This window comes from Zalophus californianus, chromosome 5 (genome assembly GCF_009762305.2).
Source record: "Zalophus californianus isolate mZalCal1 chromosome 5, mZalCal1.pri.v2, whole genome shotgun sequence".
In the NCBI taxonomy this organism is placed as follows: Eukaryota; Metazoa; Chordata; class Mammalia; order Carnivora; family Otariidae; genus Zalophus; species Zalophus californianus.
The window spans coordinates 29,416,422-29,430,052 of NC_045599.1; the positions used below are offsets into that span (position 1 = coordinate 29,416,422).

At 51.5% G+C, this 13,631-nt stretch overlaps 1 protein-coding gene across 1 annotated transcript in view; it reads right to left on the reverse strand.

The window, feature by feature from the left end:
• Positions 1-299: 299 nt before the first annotated feature.
• Positions 300-13,631, reverse strand: part of TRPC7 (transient receptor potential cation channel subfamily C member 7) — a 145,948-nt gene continuing 132,616 nt past the window's right edge. Inside the window, 4 exon segments of the mRNA XM_027606215.2 lie at positions 300-601; positions 2,851-2,926; positions 9,522-9,602; positions 10,287-10,508. Of these exon segments, the coding sequence (XP_027462016.2) occupies positions 432-601; positions 2,851-2,926; positions 9,522-9,602; positions 10,287-10,508 (549 nt within the window). The 3' untranslated portion in view covers positions 300-431.

Consider the following 13,631-nt stretch of genomic DNA (forward strand, 5'->3'; position numbering starts at 1 on the left):
TGGATGTGGGTGGGTGGCGGGGAGGGAGTGAGAAGGGGTGCATGGGATGAGGTGGTTTGTCTTCCTGGGACACAGAGATGGACGCGGTCCGTGTGCAGTGGGAGGGCACGGCACGTGTGTGCATCCAAGAAGGCCTCTTCCTCACGTGTGTCCCTGTGACTGGACCAAAGGTCTCACACGTGTCAGAGGGGCATCTCCTCCCTTCCTCCTGTGCTGGCCTTTCTTACCTAACAGCCTAGATTCACAACAGTTCTGGGTCAAGGCAGGCCACGCCGGGGCACATGTCAGCACGTCTGCTCAGGATGGAGCCAGTGGGCCCCCTTAGTGTTCTAGAGGAGTGGGCCCAGGACCCTTCCCTGAAGGCCTGGTGGCTAGGAAATCCATCCTGGCCTGGGGATGCTGGTAGAAGTCACAGATGCCGAGGGGGGCTGCTAAATGTCTTTGCCCTTGTTTACCCTCAGGTGGTCTTTGTTTAAGTTCTTTCCAAATTTCTCACTGAGCTGTTGGATCAGGTCTGCCAGTTCCCCGGTAGCTTGAGATTTCTCTTCCAGAAGCTCGTAGCGCAGGCTGGAGATATCTTGCTTGATTTCCTTCAGTTCACCTGCAAGGACAGATGAACTTTTGGTGAGCATGAGCAGGCAGAAGGGGCTCATTCCACATACGTTTGGGGCGCGCATCTTTCCAGCACAGCGTCAGGGTGCTGGGCTGGCCCACGAAGGGTAGAGGTGAGGGGACCCGAGTGGTGTTTTGACCTAAGTCCCACCCACCTCCTGCCACTGAACGACACATCCGTCCATTTAAAACCCTCCTCTGCCCCTTCCTGGTCAAGCTCTTTGTGAAGGGGTTCAGATGATGGGGGAGTCAGGAGCAGGGTTGTGCCTTCCCAGCGCCTGTTTCACACCACGTTAGAATGTTGGCCTCGGAGCCATTAAAGGCAAGACTCCGAGCAACACCGTCATTGACTGGAACAATCATTCTCATGATGCTCCCTGTTGTGTTCCGTGGTTGTTATCTGCAGAGGAGAGGCTTCCAAGCAGAAGGGATGGGCTCGGCACCATGCACGCGGTAGCCTGACAGGAGAAGGGACTGCCCCGACCACGCCACACCATGCTCTGTCACTGAGGCCGCCGCCTCCTTCCATAGCAAAGGGCCACCGCGGGGGGGGGGGGGGGGGGGGGGTGGGGGGGCCGGGGTGGGAGGGGGTTTGCCCTTGTTTCCACAGTGAACCACATCGGTCGAAATCCACCTGGGCCTGGGCTGGGCAAATCTTTTAATGAACTACAAAGAGGACTCAAAAACATTCTTTTCTGATATTATAGATACTGGACTTGCCTCAAATGAGAGTCCGGTGCCCGGGAGTACGTTATTCCTCTCTTTTCTCCGTATGTGTTGGGGACAGAAAATGCAGAGATCTTAAAGGTAGAGGTTGGCCAGTTTTGACAAACGCATACATCCCCTGTTTCCTTTTCATGGGGTGCTTTCCTGAGCCCCGGTTGCAAAGGTATAATTCTAGTGGCATGAAACCTGGCAACCCCACCATCGGTAATCAGTTATGTTCCTGTCGATCACAAGGACGCACGTCTCGAGGTGGCTGGCAGGCCACCTGGTGGTGCGTTCCAGACCCAGCCGCAGGGGTGTCTGAACAGCTGCTGCTCAGCCCCTGGACAGCATCAGCGTAAGAGTGAGTCCGGCCGCTGGGGATCTTCAGGCTGCCTGCTGGAGGCTCCAGAGGAAGCAGAGGGTCACTAAGGGACCGGGCTCTTCCAGTAGGCCCCTGTGGCCCGAGTGAGGGGGACACTGAGTGCCTTCATTCATGGAGGAGGCTGTTTCGAGGTAGCAAATATTTGTCCTGTGTGTCTCATGAAGATTAATGACCTGGTATAAGGTAATTTGCTGTTCACTTAAGAGTGACTGCTTAAAATGGACTGGAAAATCACCCAAGCAGTGAAAATGGTGTAGTCTGCAAACTTCAGCGTGCATCAGAATGACCTGGGGCTTTTACCAAAATGCATAGCCCGCCAGGCGCCACCCCGCAGATGCCGATTCCTTAGGCCTGGGTGCGGTCTGGGATGGGCGTTTTTAACACACGATTCTGAGGCGGGGGAATACTTCGAGAAACACGGTGGCCTGTCAGGTTCTGAGGGCCTGGGAGTGAGACAGGGTGGTGGTGGCAGGATCTGAAGGAGGTGTCCCTGTCTGCTTACAGCTCTCTGTATGTGCACCCATAGGATGAGGAATTCCGGGCCGTCCTGCACCCATGGGACATGATGGGGAATCAAGGCAACCATCGCTGCACTAGGCAGGATTATTACCAGCCCCCTGCCTCCAAAGAGATGACCAGGTCTGAATCCCTGGTGTCCTGTCTGAGTATGGTCAATTTACATGGCAACAGGGGATGAGGGTCACTAATGGAATTAAGGTTGCCCGTCAGCCAGGTTTGAATAGGGAGATGATTTTGGATTATCCAGTCTAATCGTGAGTCTTTACAAGAGGAAGAGGAAGGCATCAGGGGGTCAGAGAGAAATGAGGACAGAACAGGAAGGAATGTGGCCGCTGGAGAAAGGCTTGGGGCCGGGGTGGGGGGGGCTGGTTCTGGGATGAGGCAGCTGTAGGCAGCCGGCGGGGCGGGGGCGGTGGCGGTGGTGGCCCCAGCCCACAGCCAGTGAGGGGACAGAGGCCATCACCTGACAGCCGCACGGCACCTCCTTCTGCCCACACCCGAGCCAGCAAGGAAAGCAAGCGCCCTCAGGGCCTCCAGACAGGAACACAGCCCTGTCCACACCACCTCGATTTTAGCTGGGTGAGACCTTGCCCCACTGCCGACCTACAGGAAAAGAAACCATCACTCACCCTCGTTGACTTCGTCACTTTCTCTATCCACCTGGGCCTTCAGGACATATCTTTTTATGAGCCGCTTCATGATTTTCTGAAATGGAAGCACAAGGAAGGGGTCAGACAAGCCTGGCCAAGGACAGAAGCAGCCGGCATGGTATATGTGTGCCCCCCGCCCCCCCCCCCCCCCCGCAGAGCGCCCGGTCAGCGGCTGGGAGAGCCTCCATGCTCTCTTCTCAGGGTGCCTCGCCTGTTGGGGGAACGTGGGCCTGTGTCTGTTTAACCTCGCGCCTAGGATGACCCTGCCCCAGGGACGTGAAAGCAGGACACTCAAGGGTGGGAGGCCAAGCCAGGGAGAGCGAGAGACCATCACCTAGTGCTACCGGAGGTCCTACGCCCAACTCCACCCTGACCTTCTTTGTGACCTTAGTCAGTCATGTCCTACCGAGTCAGGACCAGGCTGGACAAGTCCACTGTACCTTGGAAAATTCCTGCCAGAGGCAGAAACAGATAGAGCCGAGCCTCGGGAGGTTTTGCCAGCACCCCACTCCCCTGAGAGCCCACACACCTGACGCTGGGCTGCGGGTCGTGCTGGAGGGGAACGGGTTGGCCTGTAGCTTCCGTGTATTACGCAGATATAGGTTCTTTAAGCAAATGAGGAGGTAGGAGTAAACACTTCAGAGACACCAAGAATAGAGCCAAGTGTGAGAAAGACGGCAGGAGGTGAACTTTGGGTTTTGCCAGCTGGTCGTTGGTGGGTTCCTGGGCAGTCACACAATTTAGCAATACTCAGATAGCTGAGACTTCTGAATCTTGCAAGGGCTGAGCAAATGGCAGAGAGGGAAGGATTCCCTGCTCCTTGCTCATCCCTTCCTGTCACCTGCTCACAGCCAGGGACTCAGGGGGCCGAGGCAGCTCCCTCCGACTGTGTGGGCTCAGGAAAAGCTTTTTGTAAGCCAAGGGGAGTGGATGGCTGGGTGGCAAAGGGAAGGATTTAGCACCTTCTTGTCATCAGCTGCGGGTTCTTTCAGTGCCTTTGATGGCGAAGACCTCAGCCCAGTGTCTCCAGGCTGTGTGACTCCAGGACTCTAATGGAACCCAGCACAGGCTGTCTGGGGTGAGCCCTGCGTCACCTCTAGGCCGCTGCTGCCCCCCCTCAGCCCTCGGGCTGCTGGTCTCCTAGGCTCTGTGCTTTGAGTTGTGATCTTATTTCGGCCGAACCATGAGTGAACAAGTTGTCCTCGTGCTGCCCTCTGTCAGAGAGGCCTGGGTCTTGCCATGTTAGTGGTTAAACTGCACTGCTAGATTTCTCCTTGACATTCTCCCTAGTCCCTAAGGCAGGTTACCCAAGTTGTAAGAATAGATGCCTTTCACGGGACTTGGTAATGCTCTTTTCACTTTGAACTGTAAAACCCACACAAAACCAACATTGTCCCGAGCCAGTTCTCAGGGAAAAAGCACAAAACCCCAAAACCCAGACACCCAGGTATCTGAAATTCTTCCTGAGTATAGAATTCAGAAGTATTCTGCAAATTTTCAGGCTGAGGCCAGTCAAGGGGATCTAGTTTTAACTAGTTGCTGTTTTAGGGACAACCTCAAGAATTAAGGGTTCTTTAGTTTCTGGATTCATCAGCTGAAGAACCTTTATATGTGTGGGGTAAAAGTATAAGCTGGAGGTGGAAAGTGGAGAGTTCACTTTTCCGCAACGGCACTGAGTCGAGACCTACAGGTGTGGCAGTGATCGCTGTCTCTCCCTGTGTTGGTAGCGCAACACGACTCAACCCGTTATTTTAAAAGATTCCCCTGTGTGTTTATTATTCATACACAGTGTACCCCCCAAACTCCATTTGTTTTGAATAGGTGAGACCCCACTCACAAGCCCCCTTCAGTGTGGATGGGCCTCTGGGAGGAGGGGAGAAAGGATGAAAAAGAAACAAAGAAACAACACGTATTGAGTATTTCCAGCAGGCCAGGAGTCCTTTTAGCATCCTGGACAGAATAACCTCACTGAATCCTCCCAGAAACCTGGTGAGCTTGGGAAGGTTGTCTCCATTCATAGAGGAGAACACCAACGTTCAAAGAACGAGGTGACTTCAAGGTCACACAGCCTGGAAGTGGCAGATCTGAGATGTAATCAAAATGGAAACCAAAGCTGGGGCTTCTTCCAACCTTCAGGAAAAGGTTATGTGCAAGATGCTTTAGGGGATGAGATGCAGGAAACCGGTTCCCATTGATCAAAGGGGGTTTGGGCTGCTCCTAGATACCTACTTGTTCTTTAAAAATGTTTTCTATGCAGGAGGAAGCCTCACTTAGATTTCAGAGGATGGATGGCTTTGTTCAGTTGTTACCCCTTGGGATATTTCAATAAAAAAAGCTGTTACCCTTGGAGAAGAGGGTCACCGGTATGTCATTTTCATGAGTGCTCATGGACCCTTCTTGAGGGCAGGCATGCCTCATCTGAGCTAAGGCTTGCACATCTGTGGCTCCAAGGGGAGAGAAACAAACGTCTGAAATTAAGCCCCTCATCATGTGTCAGGATTATAGAGGCTTAATATGGAAGCAGAATCTCATGAGCACTGCAGACAAGCAGGGAGCCTTTACCCTTCCTCCCACCCCCACTTCACTCCCAGGAGTGACAGATGCCTGACAGGAGAGCAGTGTGACCACCTAGCATCCGCTTAGAGACTTTGTGTCCCGATGGGCACCTGGTTCCCCTGTAGTGCGTACATTAGTCAGACAACCTGAGGTATGTCAGAGAAGATGCCAGTCTTGTCCCCAGAAATGTGGAAGTGGTTAGAAACTGCCCAAAGTTCTCTTTAACACAGATGCTAGAGGGGATATCTGTTTTCAGAAAAGATGGACACCAAAAGTCTCCCCTCCTTCACTGTGTTTGGGGTAAAAGAATGGTCCTTTGTGATGGGTTTGAAACGTCTCCTTGCTATCTTTCATAGAGTTCTTTCACTTCAAGAAGATAAACTGTCCCCAAGTGAATGTGTCCCCACTGGTGTCGATTCCTCCAACCTTGTCCTCCTGCCCTTAGCAGGTGCTGGAGATGAGTGTAGCTAGTGACATAACTCAGGCCAAAGAACTAACACTGGAAGGGGACGAGAATGAGATGCACAAGGGATCTGAATGGTCATGACACTGAGATCCAGGGAAGGAGCCTTACAGTTCTCCCTGCCCACATTCGCAGGGCTGCTGCTGGTGCTGGGAGGACATAGAAGGACTTTCTATGGAAGAGAGGCATCTCTCTGTGCAGCCAGAGTAGCTCAAGATGTAAACAAAGAGGACACAGATGGGACGCTGAAGATGGTCAACAAAGCGGAATCCAGAGGGAAACAGTGTTGCCACCCAGGAAGACAGAAATCGAGGGACACTTGGAAGGAAGGGGACAGAATGCATCCCAGACATGCCACTTGTTAAACTAGGGTTTATCAGACACCAGAAATAGAAGGAATCAGTGTTGGCGAGTTGTCTGTCCTGTTTGCTTTGGTCTCTACAGAGAAGGGCACCTAGAGCATGAAAGGGAGGACTCCCCACTGGGTTTGGGGAAAGGATTGCACCCTGAACACTGGGGCTCGCGTGAAGAACCGACCACGCCTGGATTCTGCGGTGCATTTGGGATGCGGCTTGTTTGCTTTGCCCAAGAAGGAAATGCAGCTCTCAGAGTGGGAGTAGATGAGTCTGCACGCGCCCCAGCAGACGGGCACCCTGGATTTTGGAATGGGTCACAGAACAGTTCTGACGGGAGGAGTACTCTGACTCCCTCCCTCTCCGGTATCTTGGTTTTGTTTCATTGTTTGGTTTCATACGATGAGCCCAGATTGGAAAAGCAAAACAAAACCAAAAAACAACATTATAAAAGTAAGGGGCCGGTTTTGTGAAAAATAGCCTTCAGACCCCTGGAAGCCTAAGTTAAAGCAAATCACAGAGAGCCTCTGGCCTGAGGGAATGGCCTTCCCTTACACTAGAGAACCCTCAGAAGTCGAAGGATTGACAAGCTTCAAATAAACATCTCAAGCACTAAGTTTGATCTACTGAAGAGACACAGAGGCAACGAGCTTAAAAACTCCATGTGTATGAACGACGGGGCTTTTGTGTTATTGGGAATGCTACAGAATTTCTCAGAGCCCTGACAGTGTAAGGGACTGTGGTTCTGCCACATGTCCTTGGGGAGGTGACCGCTCTGGGTGCGGCCAGGAGCCTAAGAAAGAGGAAGCGTGCCGGGCTCCTTCTGATCTCTGCACGTTTGGAGGGTGCTTTGGGAAGAAAGTAGTGCAACTTGGAAGGCCACCAGTGGGCCCAAGAAAACAGAAGAGGCTTTGCCAGACCCTTGCCCCAGTCCTTCATTCTAGAAGCTCCTCCTATACCTTGCCCCCTCCCCTCATGCTCCACAGGCTCAGACGGTTCTCAGGCAGGCAGGACAGGTTCTCAGCAAGGCTTGGGTGCCTAGGAAGTATGATGTAGTAAAAGAGGGGCACCCTTGTGAGTCAGATAGATAGTTCAACCAGCTGTGGGCCTTCACCCCCGAGCCTCAGTTTTCTCTTCTGTTTAATGGGGTTAAGGCTACTGCCTCTCTCACCGGCCTTGGGTGAGATTACATCTGGGCTAGTGTCTAGCCTGCACCCCGCTGTCCTTCATGCTGTCTATTGCTTTACTCCTGTCTGAGCAGGTGATGGCTCAGGAAGGTGCCCAGACTTCACCTTGCAGGGCTAAGCACAGGGCACATGGGCAAATGCAAAGGGCGCTCCAGTTCTTTGCGCCCTCTCAACCCTTTCCCTCTGATGCTTACTGGCCCTGGGGTTTCCTTTCTTCTTTTCTGTGACAACTGTTTGAATAAATAGCCGGAGGCTTTTCTTGGTGGAGTCTCAAAATACAGGGTGAGCAGGCTGCCCAAGGTCATTAGTAGCCTGAAGCCCCATACCACCCAATCTCTGTAATCACAGCAGGAAGCTTTTGGGGATGTTGATGGCCACAGGGACTCAGCCAGTGATGAGGGAAGACAGAAACGGAATCACCTCCAGGCTGCTTTTGAAAACAGTCTTGCTCCGAAAGGATTCATTCTGGGTAGAGGACATTCACCATATCATCAGTCTTCCTTTATCTCGGCAGCTGATTCTTCTTGAAACCCATCAGAGATTTGACCCTAACTCCTGAGGGTTTTCTATCTCTTTTGTGACACAGATAATCTATACTTTTCTCTGACGATCTGAGAAATAAAAATCCTTCCACTGACCGAAGGATTTGTGCTGTAACATAACTCAAAGCAGATCAAACTGGTCGGGCCCAGTTTTGTACACGATTAAATACAAGATTTGCCCGTCTCCAGTTTTTAGCCTGTGTCATCTCATCAAACTCTAAGTACTTTGAGGGATGAAATGTTTCTTAATTGCGCACTTAAATCCTCCTACCTGCATAGCTGGCTTCTGAAATATGGGCGGAGATACACTTAGAGACCTGCGTCTGGAACATGCTAAGTCTAATTTGCTCCCTCTGGGATGGGGACACCAGGGGCACCGCACCTCCACCCCACGCATGCTCAGGGTGGCTTCAAGTTTACCTCTGATAAGAACTGATCAGCATAGGGGCTCCTGGGTGGCTCAGTCATTAAGCGTCTGCCTGCCTTTGGCTCAGGTCATGATCCCAGGATCCTGGGATCGAGCCCCGCATCGGGCTCCCTGCTCCGCGGGAAGCCTGCTTCTCCCTCTCCCACTCCCCCTGCTTGTGTTCCCTCTCTCGCTGTGTCTCTCTCTGTCAAATAAATAAAATCTTAAAAAAAAAAAAAGAACTGATCAGCATGGATAGAACTGCTGATCACTGAGAAGGGGAAGGCAGGAAATGAATGGCCTGTGCTTTTATAATCAATAACCCATAGTTGCCTTTATCACTGGCTCAGGGGCTGATTCAGATAGACACAGAGAAGTGGCATTAATTTCCAAAAGCAGCACAAAGGGCTGTAAGCATAAAAAGTCTTCTAAGCTTTATGTACAAGAACAGACTTTGGCAAGCTGGCGGTCTTAGGTCAGGTGCTCTGTGAGGACACCCATGTCCACCGAGTCGTGCTGGGTACCCTGTCCCTGCAGAGAAGCCTCATGTCCCATTGCCTGCATGTCCAGAATGTATATTGAATCTGTCTGCTTTTCTCCATCCCCTACTCACACCCCAGTCCAAATCTTACTCCTTTGCACCTGGATGACTGTCCCCTGCCCGCTGAGCTCCAGCTGCTTTGGACCTGCCAAGGTTCTCCCCTCTGGCTTTTGTGGATGCCTTTCCCAAGCCTTGGAGGCCCCACAGGGCTGCCTCCTTCTTTGAGGTCTTAACTAACTGTCCTGTCCTTAAAGATGCCGCCCGTGATAACCACACCTAAGCAGGGGCTCTCTCTTATTCCCCATTTTTGCACCCTGTTGTTTTCTTCTTTCTCCTTTTATCAATTTGAGGTTATGTATTTACTTGTGTGTTACTTGTACCTTGTCTCCATCCCTCACTGGCCTGGAGGTGCCACTATGACAGGAACCTGTCTCCATCCCCAGGGAGTAGTGCGGTGCCTGGCACATCGTTGTCACTCGGTGCGTATTTGTTGAAGGAAGGAAGAAATGAAGCTGTGTGCTGGGGGGCTGACACAGCCCTGTTACTAAATCCATGTCTGGATAGTGTCCACTTCTGCCCATACCTGGGAAAGGTGTGGTTACCTGGTATCGGGTGGGCTTGCTGAAACTGTTATTTGCTGTCAGGTTTTCAGAATTCCTCATGCCAGCCTGGTAGCGAGTCTTCTGGGGGAAAAAAAAAAAACAACATCATAAATACTACAGACACACACACACACATGTTCATATAACATATATGACAGCCATCTGTGAACAGCACCCATATATGGGACTGTCCCTAAAAAGAGGACCCTTATGAAGCTGATATACCCACTGCTGCTAGGCTTCTTAGAACACTGTTCTTGGGACCTTAGTTCTGTAGGATGACTACAGGTTATAGAATATAGTTTGGTCAACTTTGGGAAGCACTGAGTTAAAGTTAGTAGGGGGTGTCTTTCTTCCAGGACTCCTGAGAGATTTTCATATGCTACTAAACCTTGAGAATCTTCGGGGCGGGGGGGAGATAATAGGCAGGGAAACTTTCTTCCCAGAGATCATTCTTCAGATACCTTCTGGAAAGAGCCATTCCTCTTTGGGGGCCACTAAGCGGTTGCCTCCGTGGGCGCATGGCTCAGCCCACAGCCTGCAGGCCACCTCTGCAAGGAACTGTGGGGAGAAGGGCACCTACCACAGGCAGCCTCTGCGGGGGCTGCAGCTTTGCCGATGTGCCCGCAGATTCTGAAAAGCGGGGCCCCTCACTGACTTCCCTCGTACCAACGGCACCCGTCTGAATCAAGCACGCCGGCCCCCCTCCCCCTCCCCCGCCCCCTCCCCCGCCTTCTCTTGCCCCATAAACCCCATGCCACCTACCCTGAATTTGGAATTCAGCATGCCCATTTCAAGGTCATTTTCACAGCTTTTGGCCTTGGATTTGCAGAGTTTTATGAGGCACATCTTGATTCTCATTATGAGATAATAAAATGATTTAGGACTTGGCACTAGATTGAAAGGAGCCGGAAGAGTTCTTCCTTCATCAAAGTAAGACAGCCAGAGCTTGGCTCGGGCAAACTTCCACTCCACATCTGCGTCCTCCTGTGGGACAAGGGAAACAACGCACCATCAAAGGCTACAATCAAACAGCGGGGTTCAGTGTGAGGCACGGGGATGTAGGCTACACCTTCTGATGGCAGACTTCTGAACAGGACTGACTGAGGGTCTCCGGATGTTCTCCCTCTTTACAACCTCCCTCACTCTCCGCTGGGTATTTTCACAAACATTTCTCCACTTGCCACAAACCCGAGAACTTTTCTCACTGCCACTTAATCCTGTCAGCCACCGAGGGCTCTGCTGATTCACGAACCACCACGGGATCAGGATGTTCATGTTCCAGAGCATTGCTGCCCAGTAGAAATATCAAGTGAGCCACAAACGTGAACCACGGAAGTAAATTTAAATTTTCTAGTAGCCACAGTATAAAAAGGAAAACGGAACAGGCGGATTTTTCTTTTCTTTTCAAATTGTTATTTAAATTCTAGTTAGCTAACATATAGGGTAAAATTGGTTTCAGGTCTAGAATGTAGTGATTCATCAAAGATTACATTATTTTAAAGTGTTGTTTATTTATTTTAAGTAATGTCTCCACCCAACGTGAGGCTCAAACTCACAACCCTGAGATCAAGAGTCTCAACATCCTCCTGACTGAGCCAGCCAGAACAGGTGAAATTAATCCCAGTGATACCTTTTATTTAATCCAGGAGATCCAAAATGTTATCATTTCAGCGTGTCATCATAAAAATTCTTCATGAGGTAACTCACATTTTTTTCCTATTGGGTCTTTGAAATCCATGTGCCTTTTATACTTACAGCACATTTCAATTTGGACCTGTCACATTTCACGTACTTAACAGGTGCATGTGGTGAGCAGCTCCCATATTGTATTGTATCACTGCGTATTTCTAATTAGAAAGCATATTTCTGATTGGTCAGAGTGCTGCCACAGAGGATGTAAAGAGATCCTGCACGTGTCACTTAAGAGAAACAGACCTGACTGTAGTTCGCATGTGCTAGTCCAGCCATGCTCTCGTCCCTCACATCAGTGCTCGATTTAAAACCCACATCTCTTACGTCTGACGTGATGTCAATGCCAGACTGCTGAGTGGGCCCCCTAACAGGTAGCAGGTGTGGTTTTTTTCTTTTAATTGGCAGGCTCTTTAGGCTTCCGTCCTAGTGGGGTGGTTTGAGAGCAGCAAAGAGGCATGGGATTTGGAGTCAGACAGAACCTGGGCTCGAAACCCCTTATTAGCTGCATGACTTCAGCAAGCGCTTGGGTCCTGCTCATCCGGAGATGGAGAAGATGCTGCCTCCTTCAGGTAGCCCTGAGATTGGCACTGACGTACATGCTCCATCAGGGGGTGGGTTCCAGTCCTCACAGACACTAGCTACACTTCCAGGGACTGTGAATCTAGCAGGGGCCGAGCTGAGGCTGCTGGGAGGTGCCGTGTGATACAAGGCTATCGCCTGCAGGCTTGGCCATTTTGTTTGCTTTTGCTGAGGCCCCATCAACACCCGGCCTGGTCTATGGGCTATCATATCGGAGTCATTTAGCCTGGAAGCTTTGTGAGGGCAGGACTTGCCCCCATCCTCTGCTGCTCAACAGGGACATGTGACAGGGACACTGTGATCTGAGAGGAACGGGGGTGTAGTCATGACAGCATGGGCTCTGGAACCTGCCTCGGTTCCAGTCCTGCCTCTCTTCCTCCCTAGCCGTGTAGCCATGGCAGGTGGCTTAGCTGCTCTGGGCCTCAGTTTCTTCATCTGTAAAAGGGCGACAAGAAGGCCTACCTCATAGGGCAAATTATGAGAATGAAATGAGTTCATTTAATGTCAGACATTAGTAGGCCCTCAGTAAGTATTATTTTCATCTCCATAACTTAACACAGTGCCTAGAGTTCAACCTGTAGTCATTCAGCAAACATGTATCGAGTACCTACTATGTGGCTGGCCTGGGCTGGGTAGGCACTGGGGTTGATTGTCCGTGCCCTCATGGAGCACACAGTCTGGCCCATGACATGAATATAGTGAACTGCTCATCACCCAGTCTTTCGCCTGGAGTTGTGCTAAGGGCTACAGGGTCCCCTGGGTGTAGAGCTCCTGACCTGGCCCGCAGGGCTGAGGAGGCTGCCTGATGGTTGGTGTGGGAGCTGAGCTCCACGGGGTGACTAGTTCTCTACCAGGTCAAGTGTGGGTGGGGTGAGAGTGGAGAGGAGTGGGAGTTAACGAGTAGAAGAGGCAGTGAGAAGTATAAACAGCTTTTCTGAGAAAGTTGGCAGGAAAAAGCAGGAGAGAAAGAGTTGGAAAGTGGCATCGAGGGAGGATTTTTTTAGTTACTTTTTTTTTTTTTTAAAGACCCAGAGTCTCATTTAAATGCTGACAGGAAGGGTGAAGATAGGGGTGGAGCAGGGATGACATGCGGTGGCAGCTCCTGAGGAGGCGAGAGGGCAGGGAGCCAGGGCACATGGGCAGAGCATCTCAGACGGAGAACCCCTCCCCGCCCCCAGCAGGAGGGCAGGCGGGGGCGTGGCAGGTGTAGAGGCAGGCGGGTCTGTGGATTTGGAGAGTAGGTGCTCAAGATCTGTTGGCTGAATAAATAAGTGTTCTCGTGGAAGATTTCACAGATGGGTACTTCATCGAAGTTCAAGGTGACCGGGGGTACCAGGCACTGTCTAGCGGCCTCGCTGGGCTTCTCAGGGCCCTTGCTCATGCAACACTGGGGAGGTGGGAGGGGACACGTGCTCTCCCCTGAGGAGAAGCCCAGAGCCCCGAGGGGAGGTGTGGGCTGCAGTGGGCTCTCTCCACCTCAGGCACAATGCTGTGCTGGGGTAACTCAACATCACAAGCCCACGTGCTGTCCTGGCTGTGCCCAGTCCTGCCCCAAACTATTGGGCATCTCTCCACACTAATCCCATGGTTTCCGTGCCACATTCATTTGGACCAAAGCACGAAGTGCTTGCTAGGATGGGGCCCAGTGCCCTCGGTGAGTGGTACAGAGACCTGCATGTTATCCAGGCACCATCTGGTTTCTCTTACATTTGGGGAAACTGAGGCCCAGAAGGGCAGGGAGGGCTGGTTAGCAACAGTTCATCCACATAACTGAGCAAATATGTACACCATTAAAACATATGCTTATCCATGGACAGAGTGCTGCATTTTCCTGTG